Source organism: Alligator mississippiensis, chromosome 4, assembly GCF_030867095.1.
Source record: "Alligator mississippiensis isolate rAllMis1 chromosome 4, rAllMis1, whole genome shotgun sequence".
Classification (NCBI taxonomy): domain Eukaryota; kingdom Metazoa; phylum Chordata; order Crocodylia; family Alligatoridae; genus Alligator; species Alligator mississippiensis.
In genome coordinates, this window is record NC_081827.1 from 109751836 (window position 1) to 109776944 (window position 25109).

The 25109-nt window shown below is 44.3% G+C and overlaps 1 protein-coding gene across 4 annotated transcripts in view; it reads right to left on the reverse strand.

The window, feature by feature from the left end:
- Nucleotides 1-25109, reverse strand: part of DENND2A (DENN domain containing 2A) — a 70621-nt gene that overhangs the window by 27836 nt on the left and 17676 nt on the right. For 3 of the 4 annotated variants that reach the window (XM_019489334.2, XM_014608721.3, XM_006268210.4), the window contains exons 2-6: nt 15401-15499; nt 10571-11791; nt 9292-9419; nt 6335-6456; nt 1598-1795 (exon numbers count right to left, since the gene is read on the reverse strand). In XM_019489334.2, coding sequence (XP_019344879.1) covers nt 1598-1795; nt 6335-6456; nt 9292-9419; nt 10571-11791; nt 15401-15486 — 1755 coding nt within the window. In that variant the 5' untranslated portion in view covers nt 15487-15499. The remainder of the gene's footprint in view (nt 1-1597; nt 1796-6334; nt 6457-9291; nt 9420-10570; nt 11792-15400; nt 15500-25109) is intronic. The other variant, XM_019489335.2, reaches the window with a different exon arrangement.

The window sequence follows — 25109 nt, forward strand, 5'->3', positions numbered from 1 at the left end:
TTGGACTGGGCTGCTCCCATCCAGCGTAATTTGCTCCTAACGGAGGTGCACATGTAGACATGAGCCCAGAAGCGCATTAATAAGCCTGAATTTTCTGTGCAGACAATTCAGGCACAAAAACTGCATGTGTAGATGCACCCAGAGATGTTTTAAAAACTGCTTCTGATTAATAACATGCAAGGCACAATATCAATACAACTGTGCTCTTGAGTCTTCTATTTTAAAAAGATATTGAACATCTTGGAAAATATAACACATACAGGGTCTTGGGGGACAGAAGTGGAGAAGTCAAAGGCAGCGAAGGCACTTTATGCTAACAGCTGGCGTTGTTATAACTCGAGAGCGCACGCTAGAGGAGTGACCATAGAGGACAACTACAGGGCAACAGGCAACAATAAGGAGATGCTAGACTTAACTGAGCATATGGACATATGAACAATTTACTGCAAGGTAAAAAGAAGCAGGGCTTTACAATACACCAGCTGTTCTACAAAAGTGCCTGTGTGCATGGTTTTACCTCAGAGTGAGTGGAAGCCAGACCATCACAGTTTACTCTGTGATTTCATTGAGAACTAAGCTATAGCAATTTAGTTTCCACTTACCATGGAATAAGGGCCCACACACAGAGGTGACACATGGAAAAGCACCCCAAAGTGCCAAGATGTACAACAGGGATACACAAAACCAGACTTGTAGACATGAGAACAAGTCAGAATACATTGGTACACACAAAACACATGTTCCTCCAAAAGAAGACTGTCAGGTCAAAGAAGTGATTACAGTCTAGTCCTGCCAACATATGCCAGACTCCTGCAAAGAGCAGGAAAGATAATTATGTTTTACAAACATTCAAAAGATATCCCACAGCCAAATGGCCCTAGGACTAACCACTCTTGATGATCAGAAAGGAACTCTGAAACATACAACGATGTCATGCTATATAAAATGACAGTCTCCATTAAATGGGAGGTATTGTTGAGGAAAAACCTTTAATGACAAGGAAAGAAAAACTGGACTCTCAAGTTTCCAGTAGGTCTCCTTTGTTCACCCAGGCTTACATCCCACCCAGAACATGTACTGCAAGTAAAGATAACTAGTGACCAAGTGACTGAATGTTAGTCTGCAAAAAATATATATATAAATAGCAGGAAACCCTACTGAACACACGACCTTTGAAAGGCACTGCTGCTCCACATGTTCCTCACTAATGATGTTGGAAAACAAGATATAACATTTGCAAAAAAATCACTATTTTCCCCCCATTAAAATTCCAATGTTGTAAAAAAAATAAATATCTAATTTTCAGTTATTTTCATTTGCTTTATCCTTCATAGTAACACAGACTAGTAAAATAGCACTACAGTAAAATATATTCTACAGAGATCTTTGGCCCCTTTTTGAAGAGAAAAAGTGAGAGTGGGATGTAAGGAATGCCCTGTGCTGACTGTGTGAGGTTAAATGAAATCAAGTCAGTCCCAGGAATAAGGGATACATTTTACAAGCACAGCACTGAAACCTGCATTGAAAATTTCTTCCTCTCTCTCAAAAAAAAGACTACCTATGGGAAGCTAAGCAAAGAAATAAACCCTGAAGTTACCTTGGGAATCTTCCTCCTCCTCCTCCCATTCTGAGGATCTCCCAAGGAGAAGATGGTATCATCTGGGCTGCTGGGAGTAGAGGGGGGGCTGATTTTGGAAGGGGACCCAGTTCCATCACGACTCAGTTTCCGTATGTCTCGCAGTTTGAAACTCCGCCGTTCTGAATTTTGTCGAAAGAAAATGGGTTTGGAAAGTAACTGGGGAAGGAGACAGAACGGAAGAGTGAAAATGAATTGATACAGTGCTTCATCTAACCAGGCATTGCAAGAAACCATTGTAAAAGCACCAATTCCACTAAACACTAAGAAAAAGAGCTGGAGCATTTGGCTAGCAGACTGGCAAGTGTAGCTTATGGCTGGCAATTTCTTGCATGTCCAAGGAGTTTTCCCGACTGTCACAGTTTACACAGGACTATCCTCACAGACAATTAGAGTCCCAGATTTATTTCAGGTCATGACATAACTCAGGGATTGGCTAAAAGGCCTCAGTTTGGGGAGCAAATAATTCCCCAGCTATATGTAATCTACAGATTGGGATCACACAAGAAAAATGCTAACCAGCCAATCAAACACAAACATCTGGGTTAACATTTGCCCTATAGGAACCTAGGAAACTGCCATTCCAGACCAGAACTGTGATCCATCTCATTTACAGCCCAGATTTGTACAGAGGTGGGAACAAAATATTGCAGATAAAGATGCAAGAAACCCCACAGCGGACAGTTATGGAAACCAGTTGTTTTGTAACTCCATCAGTTATTAGTTGTCCAAGTCCAATGGCAGCACAAAAGGCTAGCACATACAATATCAACGTCCAGGTCCTAAATTCCCCACCCATAGGGGTAGAGAGCAGTACAGAAGAAGAGTGGCATTCACTAAGGGAGGCAGGAAAGGGGGAGCCTTTCACATCCTAGAAAGAGCAAATCTAACTGGATAGTGGTTGAAGAAGCTATTTCAACTGGATATAGGATCACTGTGACTAGAGACTTTGAAAGGTAGCAGAGAGAGAGAAGAATCAAAAGACGGAAAATACAGAGGGAGGCCTGCCTTGTTCCCACTAAGAGAATCTCCACTTGCTGTAAACCTTTCCTTCATCCATATCACAGTGTGGGACCAAGAATCAATGGTGTAATGGCACAGCTTACCTTGGCCTCATTATCAGAGTTGGCCAGTGCCTCTGTTTCCCAATCTGGTATGTCACAGGTAAAGCTGGGCCCTTACAAAGCTCAAAGCTCACTCTGGTAACAGCAGGATTTTCAGAAGCTCTCAGCACTGATGCCATCCAGTTCCTATGCCAGTCAGTAGGAGTTTTACCATTACTTGCAATGACAGCAGTGTTAGGCTTGTGCTGAGTCCTTTTGAAAATTGCCAGGCTCTGTTTATACAATGAGCTAATGGGAAGTTAATTAGAAGACATTACAAAGCAGTACCTCTGGGTGATTCTGGCTACATGGGCTTTTCTCAGCAATGGCTCTGTAAGAAAGGCTATTGTCTTTTCTTTCTTTGTACTACAACAGCTCCCAACCAGCCCCAACAAGATCACTGCCTGCAGGCATAATGCACTGTTGTGTAGAGTAGCCCAAGCTAGGTCTGGGTTAGCTCAGACACTAAAAGCAGCACAGCTGCAGTGGCATGATGCTCTGCCTGGACTAACGTACCGTTTCTCAGCAAGGCAACTTAGAGCTAGCTTGGGTATTGCTACATGGTGCTGCCTTGTGGTGTACAGACCACAGACCCGATGGCCATGCCCATCTCCATCTCCTATCCTGAAGAGCTTGTTCTTCTCCCATCTCCCCAAAATGTAAGGGGGGTTAAAGAAGTAGGAGTAAAAATGAGCCCTAAGTTTTGAATTAGAACTTGCTAGACCTTAAATGCTGGAGGCTGCAAATGAGAAAAGAACAGTGGAAAAAAACCCTTCACGCACAGTTCACTCTCCCTTTCACTGTCCATTCCCTCCCTGCCTCTGTGTGACAATGGACACTGGGCAAGATGGTCTGACCCAGTAAATGGCAATTCATATGTTCACAGTTGAAAGAAGGTGATGAAGCTTTTCTTTCTGAAGCCTGGATTCCTCTGCATTTCTCCAGCAATCTAGTGATTTCTCTAGCAATCAGCAAGGCTCTTTCTGAGAAGTCTTCAGGATGACAAGCCCCATATAGACTTTCTCAGTGAGTTCTGGGGTTTACCAGAGACCAAGTTCACACTACAGCTGTGCCTACTCTGACTCCCAGGAAAGGGATTAGCAGTGTTCCAGCATATTTTTCCTGACCCAGGCTAGTGATGATTTTGGTTGTTGTTTGCTTATGGACTCAGCATGGGTCTACACAATTATGATGTTACTTCAGCCCCTTGGTAACTACTTTGATGGGAACTCTATGAAGGGTGAAGTTCGTCCTATGCAGTCCAAAGCCCTCGGCCCTCAGTAAAAGGGGGTAAGCTACCTCATAATCAGAGCAGGGTGACAGAGTGCCCAGAACCAGTTACCACAGAGTAGGTGATCTGCTGCAAGTTACCTTAGCTTGCTTTTCAGTCACTTATTCATGTATGTGGCTGTGCTCCCAGTCCCACATTAAGAGTCTGAGTGGAACATAACTGGTGCACAGGACCCGGCATGGGCCTCTGCACAGAGATGCACTGCACCCCAAGTAGTTATGGTGGATTAGTTAGATACAGATCTATGTTAAAGGTCTATGTTAGCCTATAGATGGAGAAGTCCCTAATTTAGCAAGGGAGGTTTAGTAAGGAAGGAATGTTCTCCTTCTAGGAGAATCAGAAGGAATAGATGTAGCAGCTGTTACTATTAACCAGCCTTTTCAAGAGAAATGCAGAAGGACCTTCCTACTGGAGGTGGTGGCAGCTGAATCTTTCCAGCATTCCCAGAGCCTGCATAAAGGGTTACAGGCTGGCTATGGACAGTGAGCCAATCAAATTACTAGGTCATGACTAGAGATTACTGGAGCATTCCAGTGTCACTTTAAAGGTGGATGGTGGGGCTTGCATTACATAGTAGTAAATGACAGCCTTAATTTAGCACCAGCAAAAGCATAAGCGACGCGTAGGGGGGGCACCCTGACAGGGCCATCCCCGCCGCCGACACCGCCAGCGGCATCTGCAGATGCTCACCAGCTCCAGCCTTGCTGCTGATGCCGCCAATGCTGCAAGTGGCATCTGCAGATACCCACCAGCTGCTGGTGGCATCTGCAGGAGCTCGCCAACTCTGCCCCCGCTGCCGACACCGCAGGCGGTGTCTGCAGATGCTTGCCAGCTCCAGCCCCACCACCAATGCCGCCGGTGGCATCTGCAGGTGCCCCCCCAGACATAGGAGGCACCAGTCGCCCGGGAGCAAATGTGTTGGAACACTGGCCCAAGCAAATCACAAAGCAGCCCAGAACTCTTCATAGCTCTGCCAGTGCTCTTCAGCCTAAATGGCAGCACCGCTCTATACTTCTGAAATGAGAAGTATAAACAGAGACTGCCAGCCACTGGAGATTCACCATACACCTGTGCCCAAATCAGAACCCCAATTATAACCATCCCTAAACTGGGGGGAAGTGTGGAATTTCATTTCTGGATCCCTCTCTCATAGTTTGGTCCTTGTTTGACCACTGTAAGAACTAGGATCAAACCATAACTCATTTTTACTTGGAACATAGTGGGGGCATCTACACATGCACTTTACTGCAGTTGATTAATTAGGTCCACAATAAAGCATCACTGTCTACACATGCAGTGCTATTAGGCTGCAATAAAGTAATTAACTCTGCTGTCAGATAGTACTGCCCAACACAAGTACTATCGTATGGCAGAGTTATTTAATGCACCACAATGCAAGTGTTGATGGTGACCAGGGCTGGCTGGGGAATGAGGGTGCTACAGTGTAGGGGCTGTCTGCTGGCACCCTCATGCCCCAGCCAGCTCCTCTGCAGCATGCTGAGACAATGCAATGCAGCTCTGGCTGGCAGGCTGGCCCCCTGGATCCCCTGCCAACTAGGGATGCACCACCCCGGCTCAGCATGCTGCAGTCCCAGACGCATGTGCAAATGCTGTGCCAGGGAGCAATAAACTCTGGCGAAAACTGCCCCAGACTTTATTCAGACACACTCATTGCACATGCAGATGTACCCACTAAGAGTTTGAGCCCAGTTTTCCAGAGAAGACCAACATATTATCCCAGTGCACTGTCACAGCCTTCCTCATCTCAGTGCATGAGCAAGTTTCCATCTTGGTCAAGATCCAACAGCTGCTCTTCATTTTGTAATCTGTTTTGTAATCTGTTATGCATACCCCTGTTCTCCTCCAAATGGCATGCATGGAAGGGGCTCTGCTGGGAACACAAAGTGATATATGAAAAAGATCAAAACAGGATGCTGTCTAACATGACCCCTGGTGACGGGACACTTCTGTTCTTGTGATGCAGCACCAAAGTGGTACACGTCGTCCTAGCTCCCACTATTAAGTGAATTCTGGATGCATGAGACCTACATGCTGCTCAGGTATTAGCCCAATTGTGAGAAGAATGAAATCAGCATTATACCAAAAGGTGGACTCAGGAAATCCTGTGCTCATGGGCCTCAGCTCCCCATAGTCTGCCTCTATCTCAGTAGCTAAGATATGAAGTAGGAAATCCTGCCCAGTTAAATTTGATGGCAAGACACCATTGACCTCAGTGGCAGTCAGGATTTAACGCAAATCCTTTTGGGAACTGGATATTTGAGTCATGCTGGCTGTACAAGATACCTTGGTGGGGGTTCCAGGAACTGATGAGGTGGGGGATGCTGGAAAGGTCAGGACACATTTCTTTCCTAGACAGCGGCTATTAGTCTCAATGTCTTCATAGGGGTTTTCCTTCAAAGGCGGATCTGCAGCAACAAATCACAAGTGCTAAGTAAGAAACACAAAAAATCCTTGAAGTTGGCCATAAAATCTCTACTGGGATCCTCTGGCCTTTCCTTAGTCTGCTATAAAGACTTGCTCTCAAACATTCTTGCACTCACTTCCCTCTCTCCAGCTCAGGGAATCCAGCTGGTTACTGGATCATGTCCAAACTCTGACACAGTTATCTATCACCGCAGATTCAGGCCACAGGGATTAGAGAGGGAAAAGACCCATTACACCCTCAAATTCAGCCCTATGCTGTTGGAGACAAGTTTTACTTGCCCCACGTGCCTCTGGTTCTGGGAGACACCATAAAAGGTTGGACCAGAAAGGGCTACAGCAAGAGCACATACTCATGGAGCAGTCACTTCTAGATCTGGCTCTGCAGGTGGCACATGGTGTAGTTCTACCTGGCCATAGCAACAATGGCAGTGGGGTGAATGTAATATAATTATAAAGACCCAATTGATTAATAACATATGAATTAATACAATTAGTGTTTATACTACAATATTAGTAATATGTTTATATTAGTTTTTTACATGGGGAGCTGCTAAATTTTGAAAAGTTTTGGATGAGTGCCTTGAGTCTAAAAAGGTGGAGAATCACTGGACTAGGCAATGCCTAATCCCTGGCCTGGTGGTTAGAGCACTTTGCCATGAAGCAGGAGATAGAGACCTGGTTGAGGAGGTCTAAACCAAGGTCTCCTGTTCCCTGGCCAAGAGCTGCTGGCCTCAGGAGGCAGGAACTGCAGATTTATTTTTGAACCCATACATCTGTGTTCCCTGTCTGCTCTATGTAGCAACCTATTGTACCAGAGTCCAACGTGCGGAGGGAAAGCAGCTGAAGTCATCATACAAGAACACAACAGAAAAGACTTCTCTTGCCTCAGTCTTTGTTACTATGATTTTGTGTGTGACTCACTCCTAAAGCTGCTTGCAGACGTTGGAAAAGAAAAACAAAAATGCTCCTACGCCAAGCCCAGCGCATGCCCAGAAGAGGCAGCGCATTCATTCAATCTGGCTTTGCAGCAAACTGATAGATTGGGGGTTTTGGTGGGGATTTTTGGCGCTTTTGTCCTATAGCTGATTGAATCAGCTATTAGATAAAGGTGTCAAAAAGTCCTGCTGAAGGGCCTGATCTATACAGATGCTGCAAAGCTGGGTTGAACTAATGCACTGCTTCTTCCAGTAAAGCACAGTTTTTGGGAGGTTTTTTACACATCTGCAAGCAGCTCTACTAGTGTCTGAATTCACCAACCTGAGGGAGGTAGAAATTCTCCTGATTGTGGCAGTGGCAAAGAAAGCCATGGGTGAACATGCTGGAGAGACACCCATTTCTATCCCTGAACTACAGACCTTGTTTTGGAGGTGGGTTTTCAATGAAGAGAAGTTAGTTCAATAGTACGTCTCTGAACAGCATTGAAAACACTTGAATTAGTCCTTGAGACAAGTGGCAATGCAGGTCTCCTTTTGCTACCAATGTGGTTTTCAGTGTTCGGCACCATGTCTGGGATATACAGTTTTACCCACCACAACCTGTAAACCCTTCCTCCTGACTGTTCTATGCTGAATTTCAGGACTCCCAGTAAACAGTGCTGGATGGAATACAAGAATAGTGGGATGGAAAACTAAGTGACATGTAGACAGTTCTAGTACTGAGAGCAATAAAATGTGTGCATGAGCATGTGAGTGTGTGCATATGTGTGTGTTTGGGTTCACCTTCTTTGGGTTACTGCTAGCATTCTGTGGTAGCAGGAAGGGCTGAACTATTAAAAACTACCCCTCCTTCCTAGCCTTGTCTACTGGTGATGTTTTCTAATTGTTGATGTTTATCCTTGGTGAAGTCTCCCAGCTTGTGGTTTGGTGAAATATAAAATTGTAGCTTTGTTGCAGACATCCCTATCAGCTCTTTCCTCCTCTACACAGCATGAAAACAGCCCCAGGGCTGCACGGGTCAATTAAAGATCATTAGCTACAGACAGAGCTGGGCAGAGCCTAAGTGCACAGAAAAGAAACAAAACCCCAAGTGTGTCCCATTTGCTATTATCAATAACCCACTTCCCTCTAACCTTTCCAATCCAAAGCTTTCAGGGGTAGGAATTTCAGCATGGTGTTCGAGTTCTTTGCAAGTGTGGGGAGAGGGGCATAGTCTTACATGAATGGAGAGATTTGCCAGTACGTTAGCCCTGTAATGCTACCCTTGTTATTCCAGCTGGCAGGGTGACCCTTCTATAGTCGTTCTGAACGGTAGAAAAATCAGCAGCTGCTAAGGCATTCTGTATCCCTTTGGCCCCAAAACCAGCAGGGGTAAGAAGGCAAATGTGGGCCCCCTAACTTGTACCAAAGTCAGACAGTTTTAAAAATGTACATCAAACACTGTCCTCTTCTTACCTATGACAGCCCTGGACATTGCCTTTTGGGATTCAGTCTAATGTTCTTTGTGAGACCTCTCTAACCAGCCAGAGTCTGGATCCAAACAGAAGTATCCTGCTTTTTCCCGAGAACCTGTGATTAACACCCACCCCCACCATATGAACCAACCTTTTTGGATATAGCAGCACCTGTTCCCTTCCTATCCTAGTGTGAAGAAGTTCACTTAACATCTTTCCTTGCAGAATAAAATTCAAAAGTTGGGTCCCAAAAATCCTCTGGCTAATTTTTGAGGCATTAGGTTTTATTCCATTTTGCTTCCTCCTTGCCAGTGCACCCATAGCAAATAAATATACTTTCTTCAGACACCCCAAAGAGTGTGACATGTACTTATTGTTGACCACAAACCTTTCTAGTTTTTCAGCCCCCCGCCCCAAAAGGTCCTACCTAGAATATCTTCATAGACGTTTTCCTCTGATAAAGTGCGTGTGAGGGCCAGCTTGGTCTGAGCATACCAATCCACCCGGCCATTCTCGGAGGACGACTGTAGCAAGTCTTCAAATTCATAAGACTTCCTGTGCCATTGTGGGGGAAAGGAAACAGAATTGTGATATAGACAAACAGCTTCTAGAAGCCCATTAAATCAATTTCATTGGCTAATCTCCAGCATGTCATGTAGCCAGCAGAATGAAGAACCTGCTTTAGAGACCCCCTCTTTAGCATGTGAAGCAATGAGGACACTGTTTTTCATGAGAGTGACAGTAGTCAGCAAATGATAGGTGCAATGGATTATTCATCTTGTAATGGGTATGACACAGGTGCAAGACACTATGCGGGACCTTGTGAAATAAGAAGTAGTACCTTACTGAACTAGTAATCCTATTCATCTCAGGCCCTACTGACTATGTGGAAAAATATGCCTCTTAGGAACGGTGTAGGACAGCAATAATCACACACTGAACCACAAAGGGAACACGAAAGAAAAACAATGGAGTGTCCTCTCCAATCAAGCATGGAAAGGTTTCGTCTCCTTCCCTCTTCCAGTCCAAATGAAGTCAGGGATTTTTATTTTTAAAATAGATCCTTTACTGAGGGTGGAATCAAAGGAGGCAGGAGATCCCCCACTTACAAAATATTTGTAGTTACAGCTAAGGAAAAAATTCTCCAGCAAGGATTGAGCAAAAAGGAACAGACCTCATTTGAAAGGGCAGTTGAATTCTGAAGAGTCACTCTGTGAAAATGGCATGGTAAGGACTCATGTTCAATCGTCTCTCAAGGACTCCTGATCAGCATTGCTCAGTTTGCAAGTGAACAGACTGCCAGATTGAAAAAAAGGTGTGACTGTACACTGCATATCACCAGAAATTCACCCTGGGATCAGAAAGTCAAGCTAGAATCATTTGTTCTTGCACACTATCACTAGTGATGGGATCTCCAAGCCAAAGTCTGGCCTCACTTGCCCCAGTGAATTACTTTTGGCCTTCAGCAGGCTTGCAGAGGTGTGACTGAGAGCACAAGATGGCTGGCAATGGTGCCTTAGTTCACTTTCAGTTCCCAGGGTAAATGTAGGAAGCTGTGAGAAAGCCAGCTTTTTATTTTATGAACAAAGTCAAGACATGGACCCTGATGAGATGTCATTTCTGTGGAACCCTCTTTCAGTAGAACAGTACCTCAAAGGCAAATTAATGAAGAGCTCCAACCCCAGCATTAGTGAAATAACAAATACCTGTGGTCAGCATTGTTCTTATGTTTCCCATTCCACAGTCTTCTGCTGACAGCTGAAGGAGGAGGAGAAGAGGGAAGAGGAGGGGGAGGTATGGATGGCAGAGGGGGCAAGTTTCTCTTATTTCTAGCTCCTGGAGTCCAGCCCTCTTCCCCCTCATGTTTAAAAGTCCGTCGGGGCTTTGGCAAGGGGTTGATGAAGGGTTTCTTCTCTGGTGCTCCCGGCTCTGTGTATACATTCTCCACACTGTGGTCTTTGCATTTCACTTTAGATGGTTTTACCTCTTCTAGAGTACCAAAAATTGGCTCACTGCCTTCCGAGTCCAAGCTGAGAAGCCCCTTATTGAGTTCAGAACCACATATGCCCTCCTGGCCCTCTGAAGGAATCTGTCCCTCAAATACCTTCTCTGGCAGACAGTGTGGGGAATAGTAGGTACCTGGTAACTGAGGCTGCAGCTCTGCTGACCCTTCCTTCAAGGCCTGCTCCAACTTCTTCACCTGATTCAGTACTGAAAGGTTCTCTTTCTGGACCTCCCACTTACCACCTTTTACCTCCTTGCATTTTCCAACACTGGCATCAACTTCCTCTTCCTTCTCCTTCAGTTCTACCTTCCTCTCCACTCCTTGTCCTGTACCCTTTGGAGTGCCCACTCTCCTTTCATTCTCTTTTGCCATCCCTTTGCATTCCAGTTCCCAGTTTACAAGCCTCTTGGTGTCTACTTTCCGATTCACCAAAACTTCCCCACTCATCTTTTCCACCACACATGATGTCTTCTGCTCCTCTTTCACTCCTGGCTCATCTTCCTTCCATGCAACCACAGGAGAGGGTGTTTCTTTTTTCCCTTCCCATTCAGAAATCTTGTCCTTGATGCTGAAGGACTTATTCCTGAAACCAACTTTTCCAGATGACCATGAGTTCTGAGTGCCTCTAATTTGCTTCCTTATGATTTTGCTGTTTTCTTTGACACTGAGATCCACAGATGGGTCACTGATGATCATTTTGGGACTCAGCATATTCTGCTGAAAGCAGTCTAGCTTTGGATTCAGGATCAAGTTCTCCAGTGCTGTCAATGGGTTTTTCAGCACAGAAGAAACTTTTTCAGCTTTAGGTTCCAGATGCAGAGTGATGTTGGCTCCTTCAGAAGAGTCTTTATTGGCACACCTGAATGAAAGTCTTTCTAATTCTTCCCCAGCAATGTTATTGTTTTCCCTTAATACCTTGATCCTACACAGAAAAGACAAAAAAAGAAGCATTACTTTCTGTTGGTCATTAGTTCATCAGCTCTATACACTCTGCCCAGAAAGGTGAGGTCAGATGGGATGCTTGGGCTGATTGTTGATAGTCTTGCTGCAAGGCTTTCTCTGGGGATTGTCCTTGTCTCCTCTACTTTCCTCCTGAAACAAAGCCCAAGTTCGGCACAAGACCTACCTATTGACCTATACTCCACTCTAACGGTGGAGATGATTGCAGGTGTGTGAATTTATAGTTTTGGATTACGTGTATTGATATCGACAGTACATCAAATTTGCATGTATGTCGGTATTTTTAAATGACTAGTAGAATTTTTATGCACTTAGAACATTAGAGAGGTATACTGACAGATAAACCAAATGGATACTAGCTTACTAGACCACAGGTAGCCAACATGTTGTACAGGTGCCTTAAATGGCATGGGCAGACAGTGAGCGGCATATGGCAGGTTGGGGAGGGGACAGGCAGCACAATAGTAGGTAAGGCAGGGAGCATAAAGCAGGGCACCAAAGCAGGAAGCACAGGGCAGAAAGCAGAGCAACAAATCAGGGAGCACAGGGCAGGGTGCAGAAAGCAGAGCAGCAGATTGGGCAAGGGAAAGGGATTGGAGTGGCACTCAGGAAAGGTGTGACACTAATTTGTGGCAGTCCTGCCAAAAAGGTTGGCCCCCAGTGTATTAGACCGTAGCTACCAAAGAGATGAGTAGATTAGAAGGCTAACAGCATACTGGGCTGCGTTAGTAGGAGCATTACCAGCAGACTGAGGGAAGTAATTACTCTGCTCTATTCTGCAATGGTGAGGTCACATCTGGAGGACTGTGTCTAATTTTGGGTTCCCTGCTATAGAAAGGATGTGGACAAGTTGGAGAGAGTCCAGCGACAAGCAACGAAAATGGTTAGGGGGCTGGGGCACATAACTTCCGAGGAGAGGCTGAGGGAACTGGGCTTATTTAGTTTGCAGAAGAGAAGACTGAGAGGGGATTTAATAGCAGCCTTCAACTACCTGGAGGGGGGTTCCAAAAAGAATGGAGCTGGACTGCTTTCAGTGGCAACAGATGACAGAACAAGAAGCAATGGTCTCAAGTTGCAGCAAGAGAGGTTTAGGTTGGATATTAGGAAAAGCTCTCTCACTAGGAGGGTAGAGAAGCACTGGAACAGGTTACCTAGAGAGGTGGTGGAATCTCTGTCCTTGGAGGTTTTTAAGGCCCAGCTAGAGAGAGCCCTGGCTGGAATGATCTAGTTAGGGGTGGTCCTGCTTTGAGCAGGGGGTTGGACTAGATGACCTCCTGAGGTCCCTACCAAGCCTAATTTCCTATGATCCTGTGATTAGGGATGTTGGCAATATTCCCCTAGAGTCTACTCAGCACTTCTAAGTAGTCTAACAAGGCCACTGGCTGAAAACTTAAGTCAGCAATCTTCAAACTGGAAGTAAAAGTGAGAAATTAGCCACTGGAACAGATTAAGGACTGTGATAAATACTCCATCATTTGGAGTCTGTACATCAGGACTGGATGTTGTTTCAAAAGATGGGCCCTAATCCAACTCAATACAACAATTGTTGGGTGAAATGTTACGGCTTCTACCAGGTTGTCAGTCCACACAATCACACGGGTGGTCAGTCCACATGATCACAAGGATCTCTTCTGACTTTGAGATGTAGGAAATAGAAGGAAGAACCTAGAGTGACACCTTTCTCAACAGTGTTACTCTCTCAGGCCTTTTCCAAATGTATATTAGTATAATAATATTACACCTTTATGTTTGGTAATTATTCCTAAAGCAGTAAACATTGAGGGGCTTCCAAAGAGTCCATACTAGACACTACAAATGAACACAGAGACAGCCCCTGCCCCACAAAGCACACAACCTAGGACTTAGACAATTGGACCAACATTGTCATAGCAAGGGATAGAACTACTTAATTACTATTAATTAATTATTTGATGAGCCCAAAAATTTATATGGACTCATCAAATAAACATGTCCTTCTAACAGCACATTTCACCCAAGGATTTCAAAGTGCTTCCATCAACATTCAGGGTGCTGTAGCTGGACAGATAGGGCCGTTATCTACATTACTAAATTATGAGGCCACAGCAAAGCTGGCCAGGGGGAGAGGTGGATAAAAAGATCACATCCTGTAGCTGATGTTGCTCTGCCAGCAAAACCCCTGGCATGAACATAGTACTGCCTACAGAAGATGACTTCTGCCAGCAAAGATTCTGATGTTCAGGGGAGCTGGTGCACTTCCCATGAAAGAAAAACACCTTCTGCCAGCAGAGCTGTATCCACAGTAAGGGCTGGGCCTGGTCCCCTTCAGCAGTTAAAGCAGCAGCAGCAGCAGCAGCAGCAGCAGCAGCAGCAGCAGCACCATAGTGGTAATATAACATAACATTTACATTTAACAAAACTCTAAGCACTGCAAAGCATGCTCAAAAGCAGGCACCATGATAACTAAATCAATGTCAAATTAATTTACTTATATGGGTGCAAACTACTAAGATTGAACCAACTGAAACCTACCCACTAAGTGCATCCATGCTAGGAGACAGCAGCAATGCAAATACATTCATTTTAGATTCACTGGTACAAAAGGACATGAACAGACCGCCCCTGAGTTTCATGCTGGTGCAGTGGTTGTGTAGGCAAGCCTGATAGCCACTGTGTATCCAGCTGTAGCTCACACCCAGCCTGGGAATGTAGAATCTCTGGGTGTTTTTACATGCACTCTGGGGTGGGGTGGGGTGGGGTGGGGTGGGGTGAGTCTAATGAGCTTTAGTTAAAGCATCCCTGCCACCATTTTGAAGCCTGGGGACACTGATACATGAGATGTGGAGGCTGCTAGAGCACACTAACTGGCATACTCCAGCAGTCTTGATTAATTGAGTCTGCTCTGACACACTGTAATTACAGCACATCAGAGCAACCTCCCCACATGACTACAGGCACCCTCTTTTACTAAAGGGAAGGGTGATACTGGCCAGGTTCACTGTTCCTGAGTCTCAGGGGCCCTTACATTTTGCCTGTTTTGGTACAAGGGAGCTCAGTGTAATGGCTGAGGCAAACTATGCCTCTAACTGTGTGGACCCTCCCAGTGTAGTAGAGCATGGTGGTATTCTCAGTGGTTAAAAGGCTTATATCAAAATGTGGTGCTTAAATACACAACCTGAGGGTCTACAGGCAGAGTGTGACAAGCTGGGAAGTACTGATGCTGGATACAAGTTTTAGGGCAGTGGTTTTCAAATTTCTGTGGTTACATACCCCTTTATCTGCACCTGCAAAATGTTGCTGCTTGTACCCCCAACACCTGATGCATCTCTGAATAGGAAAGTGTTGGTGCCAACACCAATTCATGGCAACACCATTACTCACTGCACCTTGCTGAATAAGTAGCTCTGCTGTCATTAACATTTAGGCATGTATTACCCCTTGGCAAGGCATTGCATAACCCATTAGACGTGTATGTGTACCCCAGTTTGAAAATCTGTGTGTTCGTATGTGACAGAAAGTAGGCCAATGAAAAGTCATGATACACTCTTCCCCTCATGGGGAAAAATAAAAAGAAGAACATAGGACTTTTCACCTCTCAAGAGATCGGCAGACACTGTTTTCAGATTTGCTGCTCACGTCGCCTGCCTCGCTAGCTGTCATCATGTCAGCACCTGGCATGGTGATGGTTCACCTGCGGAGGTCAAAGCAACACACAAATAATTAGCGGTATCATTGCATGTTTGAATATAGGAAACCTCTCATTTCCCTCCTCCATTCAACACACCTGCAAAACCTGCCCCTAGAATTCCAGCTAGGTAACAGCAGCAGGAAGCCATGCAGGTCCCTGTCTTAACTTACTTATCTGTAAAATGGGGATGACAATGCTTACCTCAACTCCCTGTTAGGGGTATGGTAACGTTTTTTGGAGTTTTGAGTCAGAGATGGTCTTTTACTCTGTATTTGTAAAGTGTCTTGCACAATGGGGGCCCGTTCAGGGTTACTCTTTAGGCACTACTGCAACAAACACAATTCATAATAACTAGCCAATGTCTGTACAGTGAGTTGAACATATACTACGCTATATAACTGTTAGCTATCACTGCTATTATCATAGCCCTAGGGTATCTGCCTTCTCCCACGAGACAGTAAAAATGACTTAACAAATAAAACTAACCCTGTAGTTACTCTGATCAATGGAATTAATCTGTCTCTGGCTCATAAGGCCATGGGATGTGCCGCATTATTGGTCTCCTAGTTAATACCAAGGTATATTGCTTATGACACTAAAGGTGGACTAAAACTCCTGGTTACCTAATGTATTTTCAGATCAGTGGGACATTTTAGATTATTGCTCATTTCCTTTGTAGGGATTTAAGGGGGGAACTTCACCCGGGTACCTCCACTAAAAACAATGGGATTCCACTCAGGATGGATGTGGTCCTACAGCTGCATAAGTTGCTTTGGTCGGTGCTCACTGATCTTTGCTTGGGGAGCTCTATTCTTTGTGGGGTAGCATCAGTCTCTCTTCTTTGAGCAGGTTTGTCTCACAACACAACAGATTTTTCTTCCTTTTGTAGTGGCCTGAAAAATCAGCTCTGGGTCCTTAAGGAACAACCCACTTTACAGGGCATTCTCACTCCTTCTCAGGAGCGCACTATCTGCAGCGATTGAAAAGCATTTCAATGAGAGGAAAGAGGTCATTGTCTCTTACACAATACTTTGAAAAACTCAAAGCCTCTGGAGTCTGTCCACTTGACTGAACACTTCGATGCTACTCTGCCATGCCTGGAGTTTGGCAGCCCCAGCAAGTACCTCGGGAAAGTTAGTAGTTCCTACTTTAAAAAAAAAAGAATATATAAAAGGATCTCTCATTTCCATGCACCAAGCATTTTGAGGGAGAGAGAAATAGGAATAATTCAGGCTTGTTCATTCTGAATTTTCTTTCCTTCTTTTCACCCCACACTGGCACCGTTTCTAAGATGAGGAGTGAACTCAGGGTCAACTCAATGTGTGCACATTCAAGGCAGTTTATTGCTAACCATTTAGCCAACTCTATCCCCTGGACAATAAGCCCCTCTACTTCTCTTCCTCATTAGTATCTGGAACAACACCCAGTTCACTTCCAAACACAGAGCAACTTTGCAAAATTGTCAGGAAAATTTACCAGCCCTAGGAGCATGATCTATTCACCCACCCATTAACTGTTATGATTCAGGATAATGAAAAACTAATGACATTCACTCCCTGTCCAAAGAATGACTCACCCAGGCTATTGGATGAGTAAATTTTTGCATAGCTGTAACTAAGATTTTCACTTGCTGTAGAATATAAATTTGTGTTCTGTGCTTATGCAGTGCCGAGCACAACTGTGTTCTGTGGGTACAGTGCCTAGCTACTGCCATATATAACAAATAACAACCACACCTGTAGTAATAGTAGCAATAGAAGAGGATGACTGACTGTATCTAACACCTTAATTCATTCAGCATTCTAGAGATTCTCTTGTGGCAAACTCTGAAGTCTATTCCCAGATGCAAGCAACTTCTTACCCAATAAATTCAGACTTGGAAGATTTGCTAAAAGACCCCTGGCAAATCAGGACAAAATGAGCATTCAGGCACAAACAGATGTGCAGTAACATTCAAAGTGCAAGGCAAAGCACATGTTGGATACCTCTGGACAGATCTACACGTTCATTAATGAGCAGTGGTAACTGCGCATTTAATTTAGTACTTGTATAAGCAAATACTAAATGAATGTGCAGTAACTGGAGTTACTGTGCAGTAGCGCTGGTGAACGCCTTTTAAGTGATGCTACTTTGCAGTATTATTAGGCTACTGCGCTGTTAGCATCTCATGTAGACATGCACTCTGTTGTTAATGGGGCCACCATGTGCAGCTTCCTGAACCAAACCACAATCATGGGAAGTAACATCATAAAATACACAGAGGAAGCTGAGACAGTATTCACAGAAAATAAGCTTACTCTGTTGATAAAGGTGGGCCACACTGGTTATTAGTCCTGTTATGTCCTAAAGAACTGTCCAAAATGGAATAGAAAAGTGTAATAGAATAGAATAGAATAGAATAGAAAGGTGAATCCACAATGCAGTATAGTACCTACTATGAAGAGAAAATGGGCACATCCAGGTTTGCAAAGACCTACGGAGATTCACTGGAGCAATAAGAACAGAAAGACCCATCATTCCTCCCGCAGAAGAGATAATCTGGCAATTTTACTGGAGAATGGTTTTATACTTAGTAGATGCAACTTATGGATTGTGGCTAGTTCCCGTCTCCTCTGGCAATGACCAGCTGACCAGTTTTGGAACGTCACTCAAAAAAGTATTGCTTTCAGTGCGTACAGTTAGCACAACAAGCAAACTAGAAGTCTTACAGAGGAAAATAAGCAAAACTCTGTAAGGCTCACGGGGATTTAATTTAATTTATAAGCAGTCAGGAAGAACATAACAGCAATCTGGCACCTTTGGCCAGCACTACAGTCACTTTCATTATAAAACAAAAGCCAAGGAGAGAATATTCAAACCCGCCATGACATGGCAGGACCCCAAAGGAGTGAACTCAGAAGTATTCCATCGATTTATGACTGGGACGCCGGCCTATCACAGCCCATAAATTTCCAGAAGAGAGGCAAGCTGTCAAGCCCCAGTTGGAGACTCACCATTTGAATACGCTCAGGAATCTATGCCATTGTTTTGTCCAACAATGCAGCCATCTGATGCCATTTTCTAGCTAATCAAGTGAAGGAATGACACAAGAGGGACAGGGAAGAACAGAAGAAGGGAGGAGCTCTCAAACCTATTGACTAGACTGTGGGAAGGATGCAGCCTCAGAGCAGAAGGCTGTCCTCATATCTTCTGCATGCACAAGACTTCACAATTCCCAGGGTCATGTGATAGGAACTTCCTGCTGCCAAAAAGAGTGAGACCTGCCATGACCTCTCTCTTTCAAACAGAGTTCCTGCCTGCTTTGTGTTTGCAAAAGAGGCGCTTGTTTACTGATCCATCGTTGGCATGCAGGAAATGGCCTTGAAATGAGCTGTAATCATCCGTCCCCAGCAGTAGTTGTTTGGTTTTCTTCTAATTTAAGTTTTCCTCTTTCCCTTCTTCCCACCCCCCACTCAAAACACAGTAGTAAAATAAAGCACATGTTTCTGCCTAAGGATGGTTGACATGATAGGGAGATAGGGACTGGTCACGTCAAAGGTGAAGAGTGATTTTGGATGCTTTAGGTTTCAGATGCCCAGCAGGAGATATCTTAAGAGGAATCTGATTTTCAAAAATAGCTAAGAACCCACCTGCTGAAAAATCAGGCCTGGCTGCCTGGCCTTAACAGTAAAACTCTCAAAACAAGCAGACCCCAAATCACTGGAGAAGCAAGGGATGTTTTGGCGTTATTGTTTGCTGGACCAACTGTATAGTTGGAAGAGATGTTAAAAGAAGCTTTTAGGCACAAAGTGCCCTTCCTCAGCTTATCTAAGATCTCGACCAAATATACAGTTGGTCCAACAAAAGATATCCTCAAAATAACCTGCTTCTTGCACATTTTGTGGACTATCATAGCTACCACAATACTCCAACCCAAAATCACTAGTCGCTTTTGAAAATTTACCTGGAACATATGCAAAGCTGTACTAAGTTACACTGTGGAGGCTTTTACCTGGCCTCACCTCACTGGATGCCAGAAAACAGAACTGACAGTGAACCACTGAGGGGTGGTGGGGGAGCGAGTTGTTTCAGCCATTATTGACAAGGTCAGTGCTGCAGTAAATTTCTGATTTGTTAGCCATTCCCTTTTGTCTGACAGGGGTAATGGGACTAGTAACTGGATGTGTGAATTTTCACCATGCAGCCATGTTTCATGATGAGAAATCATCACCATCTTTTGAGTTGCCTCTATAAAACGACCAAGTATTATTTCAGTCTGGTATTTTTGTGGGCAAGTCTATACATCACAAACACTAGAACAACGGCTTACTTGCCAAGTAGCATCCATCAAGGGCACAGACAGGATGGGCCTTGAGATCTGGCAACTTTCTTATCCCTACAGGATAGAGAAATCTTTAAGAGGATGATGTGCAAAACTTCTCCCGGAAGAGCAGGGACCCACTTTCTGCATCTGTCTAAGCACTTTTCCAGAGAGAACAGGACAAGTCTAATGGCACAAGCCATGAAAACAACAAAAATCAAATACTTTTAGTCACTGTATCCAGTACGGTCCCAGTGTTTCTAAATCACAAACATGATCAGGGGATCACAATATGCCTTTCTAGGTCTTTCCTTTGCTATGCCACTTAAGATCTAATGAAGAAAACACATCCCACATACAACCTTATCACCTGGAGATGGTCACTTTGTGCTGAGTCTTGGCCATCTGGAAACTGTAAGGGTGTCAGCCACCAGCATGCTGGAGGCATAACTTAGCTATAAGTATTTAGGCACAGGGCCTGACTTCTTTGTTCTGTGTTTGTACTACAACAAGCATAAAAATGGCATCCAAGTCCATTAGTGGGGCTCCTAGGCACTGCCACCACATAAAGAAACAATGGTAATTATCAATATTGGAATCACCAGAAAGACCCCAAGGACCTTCACTTGTTCATTTGCAGAAACTCTTGCCGAAAGGAGGTAAAACCTGAAGGGATCAGAGGGAGGATCCTTGGTTTTTCTTCCAGGATGCTCACAAATGTTCTCTCTCATTTGTTTCTTTACATCTGAAGACACAACAATGCCTTATTCAGGTCTCCAAGATGCACCCATACACAAAACAGGTACATAGCCCTTCTGAATGTTAAAGTGCACTAAGGTGCAACTAATGTAACGTACAGACAGCAACACCCATTAGACAAAAATGCATATATATTATACACATATAAAGAGGAGGAAGGATGCCAACAAGACAAAATACTAACAGGAAGATCATGATCAGGGCTGAACCGACAGTTGGAAACTTTAATCCTAACCCCTTCCACCTCCACCCCTCACTCTATTTAGATTTTATTTCCCTCTAAGGGAAAAGGGAAGCATATGTACACAGTCATCTTCATGGCCTGCGTGCAGGATTGCAGCACTCAGCTGAATCTTGTTGTTATGTGGAGTTGTGCGCGCCAAAGGCAGAGAATTCATTTCCTGTGATCTAAATAGCAGCTCGACCTATATTGTGTCAAATCACAATGGAACAGAGAGGAAGTCTTTGGCATAATGCCCCTGGTGCACCAAAGGTAAGCAGAGTCAGAGAGGAGGGCCATAGGAGGAAGACCTAAGAGAGAAACTCCCACGACTGAGTGGTAGCTCTCCACAGAAAGCAACTGCTGGCCCTAGAGGCCCAGTGCTGCCCTGCTCTGTAGGAAAACCTGGTTAATGATGATCTCACTCACAAAGAGATACCAGAAATTATTTAGGGCAGAGGCACATGCTTCATCAAGGGTGGGATAGTGCGGGTTCCCCATCACTTGATCACAGGACAGTCCTCATGATTGTAATAAGACCCACCATCTACTGTAATATGAGCTTTCGATCCAGCCCCTAGTCATCAATAGGTCACCCCCAGAAGTACATGTGTGGGGTCTCTGAACCACCTTTACCAGTCGTGCAACTAGGGAGAAGGTGACCAAGCAGAGCACCTGCCTCAGGTGCTGACTCAGAGGGGGCACCAGAGTGGCACCCCCAGGCACGTTTGCTACAGTGGCCACAACCCAGCCATAGGAGCCAGGCAGCTGTTGCCCCCCACTGCAGCTGATGTACAGCCAGCTTTTGTCTCCTCGGCACCCTGCCCAGGGCCTGGCAGGAGCTTGCTACTCCTCTGACCACCACTTCTACCTCTCTGCCATTCAGCCTTCCCGGCCCGGTGTTATGGTAACCTTCAACCTGGCCTAACAGGGGCACCCTCTTGAGACCAGCCATGCTTTTCTAAGCATTGGCCCCCATAAAGTTATTTGAGGGCAAATGAAAGCATTTGCTTTCTTCCATAATCTAAGTGGGATATAAAGGGGTTTGGGGTGACTGCACCCGAAAGCTTGCTAAGAACTTTTTTTCCGACTACTCAGTTGGTCTAATAAAAGATATCACATCTACTCAAAGGACCTTTCCTGCTTTGGATGTAAAGCACTCTCAGCTACTGCTAGCCAGGGAGATTCAAGAAACCACTGGTAGGACTTTTCCTGTTATTACATTTTTAAGGGACCTTAATTGTAAGAACTAACTGAAAGGCATAAGTGGAAAAAACCTGGATGAAATAACACAACAGATGTTCCTGCAAAAAAGTCCAGAGCTGGCTCTCCAGGGTCATTAATCCTGGGTTCCTCCTGTCTAGGATTGCTCTGTTTCACCCTAGACTATATCTCTTCCCTTAGGGTTGATGCATATTTTACTTCAGTGTTTTCATAAGCAAGTCTTTTCATGTGTCTACACTTGCTCTGTTTGCAACTCAATCCCATAAGAGTGGAACCAAAGTACGTTAATATTATTCACACACATACTACACAAAATACATACACACTTTGTTAATGCTACACTATCAACTACTCAAAGGCTAGGAAATACCCTATTAAAACTGTCTGTGCCAGCTCCCTGGCACATATGATGAATGTGCATTAGGATGCCATCTTAATTGCATATAATTGAATACCATTTTCCCACAGCTTCCCTGCCTCATTCAGTGGGCAAAATGAATAGTGTTCACTTAATGAGGAGCTCTGATAATTTGAGGCCTACCTCTTATGAATTTCATTTGATTCTGGTGCATATGGGTCAGACTGCAAAATCCACTTTGAATATGGAACTGGTTTACCTTCTCTGCTCTGTCTTGTCTTCACATTGAGTTACAACCCACTGGAGGCGACAGGACAAATTCTCCCAGAGGGTGCTGGGTGAAATAACCGGTTGTTAAAACTTAATGAACATCCATCCAAATGAAGCACCCTTGAACAAGAACATGGTTCCTCCTCAAAAAAAAACAGTCTGAACTACTAGGGGCCTGTGATCAAGTGACTGATTACAGACCCACTTGTTTTAAAATATGGTTCATAATATCCTGGTTTTGCTTTAATTGCTGCTTGACACAACAAATGGAAGCAATGCTCAACTGTCTAAACGATTTTTGACAAGTCTCCTGTTTCCATACCCTAGGCTTGGAACGCAGCGATTTCACGTTGTATAGTTAGCGTCATATGACCATACTGAATAAAACAGCAACAATACAGAGCATCTGTCCTATTTGGAATGGTTACAAGCATTATTTTAGTAAGCCTCACAACTGGGTTTGGTAGGTAAGTACCACTACACCCATTTTAGAGAAGGAGAAACAGAGAAATTAAGTAGCTCACTCAGGTCAAAGCTGGAACAACTTCAGGTGTTGGCATCTATTCCTCAGAGGCTCATGCTATTAGGGCATATGCAGTTAATATCAGCATGTGCCTCACGTATTGTACACACACACTCACCAAAACAGATTTTGATGGAAGCTGTAATTGCTCAGCCCCTTTGAAAAAGAGCCCACGTTTATTTACTTTAGACACCCAAAATATGGTACTTCATGAGTAAGTTAAGGTTGAGACAAGACTCAAGACTCTTTTACAAGAGGTAAAAGCCACATGTTATCCAAGTCAGTGAGAATTTGGTTACTGACTTCAGAAGGACTGAGATTCATGCTTGCAATTTTAGGGTAAGAGAAAGCAAATGTCCAAGAATGATATACTGGAAGAAGTGCCCCTACTGCAGATGTGTCCAGAGGAAGGTCAGAGATATGTTTACATGTAAACTGCACCCCCAGAAATTCAGCAATGCAGGGAAATGGGATTCTTTCATTCTTCCCTAACATGCAGAATTTGCCCCAAAGTTACACTGCCTTAATGTGCAAGGTGGTCCATATTCTACCATGGACCAATGACAACATTACAGTCCAATACTTTGTGAAAAAGCTGGGCTAGGAACAGAGGGTATAATTAGAGAGGCGACACCAATATAAGGCTGGTGTTTATCCACAACGTAGATAAGTCCCAAAACATCAGAACTTAAAAACTGCAACATTACCATGTATAGAAAAGCTGTGTTAAGCCTTGATTCAGCAAAACACATGCTGATTTTAGGCATGCAGTTCAGCCAAGGGACTTCAAGAGAACTCACATGCTTCAGAGCACTGCAGAGTTGAGGTCTTGGGTAAATTCTAGATGTCTAAAATACAACTTTTTTTTTCTTCCTCAAAGGCCCCAAAAGTTGACTGTATGGTACAAAGGAACCCCTCCTTCCAGGTGAAAATATGAAAAATAAGACCAATAAAATATTTTACATTTCCAAAGCCTTTCTGTCAGAAAAACCGCACAAGCAGGGCATGATGGCAGAGAGACTCTGCTGCTATGGATCTTGGTTTTCATTTGGGATTACAAGTGCTCACGTGCATCTCTGTGACTCATGCTTACAAGAGTTTGGGGACAGCCTGAGGAATTCATATGTAGCCCAACAAGGAAAAGTCATGTCCCAGTTGAAGGCAAGGATATGGCATATACTATACAGTATACACTGGCAAATTCAGTTTAGAAAATGTCCCCCTTGTCCCCTCCTCCTGCCCAGGGTAATAGTATTCAAACCATTAGTTCTGGACATTGTTCAGATACCCATGTTATTCTATGGGTCCCTTTGGGCCAAATCAGGAGTGTTGACAACTGACTCCAAAAACTGCTCCCAGGCTAAAAGTATAGTTTATCCTGACTAAACAAGGGAAATAAAGGGACAAAATTCAGAGGAAGCCAATTCCTCCAAATTAATATCTTCTGCATCTGCCTTTATCCTGCAGAGCGATTAATGCTTCCCCTTCTGTACAAGCATTCCCTCTTGAGGAGCCCATCACCCTGGACTCTGGGCACCATCTGTACTGTGCTGATGAGCATGTTACAGGTCCTCCTCCATGCCAGTTCACAGAGACCATGAGGAGTTGTAGCTCCTCCATCACTTGTTCTTTCACTTAAGACACACTGGAAGTCCTTTAGCACTGGAGGTCTCCAATTGCATCGTTGGTACATCAACCATGACACGCTAAGATAGCTGAACTAAGACAGAGGGTCTTTCCCAGAGCCAGCAACAATATATTGGCAACCCCTGATTCAACTTTCTTGAAAGGAAACCAGAGACATGAGCTAGCCAACCAGGGCAGCAGCTTCCCAAAGGTCACCTGCCATTAGGAGAAAACCCAAGCAGATTAAAGAATTCTTCTGCAGAGAGGGTTTTATTTGATTTATTTTCAAAAGGAAAAAAGCTCTGTTTGTGTTTGTTTGTTTGTCAGGACAAT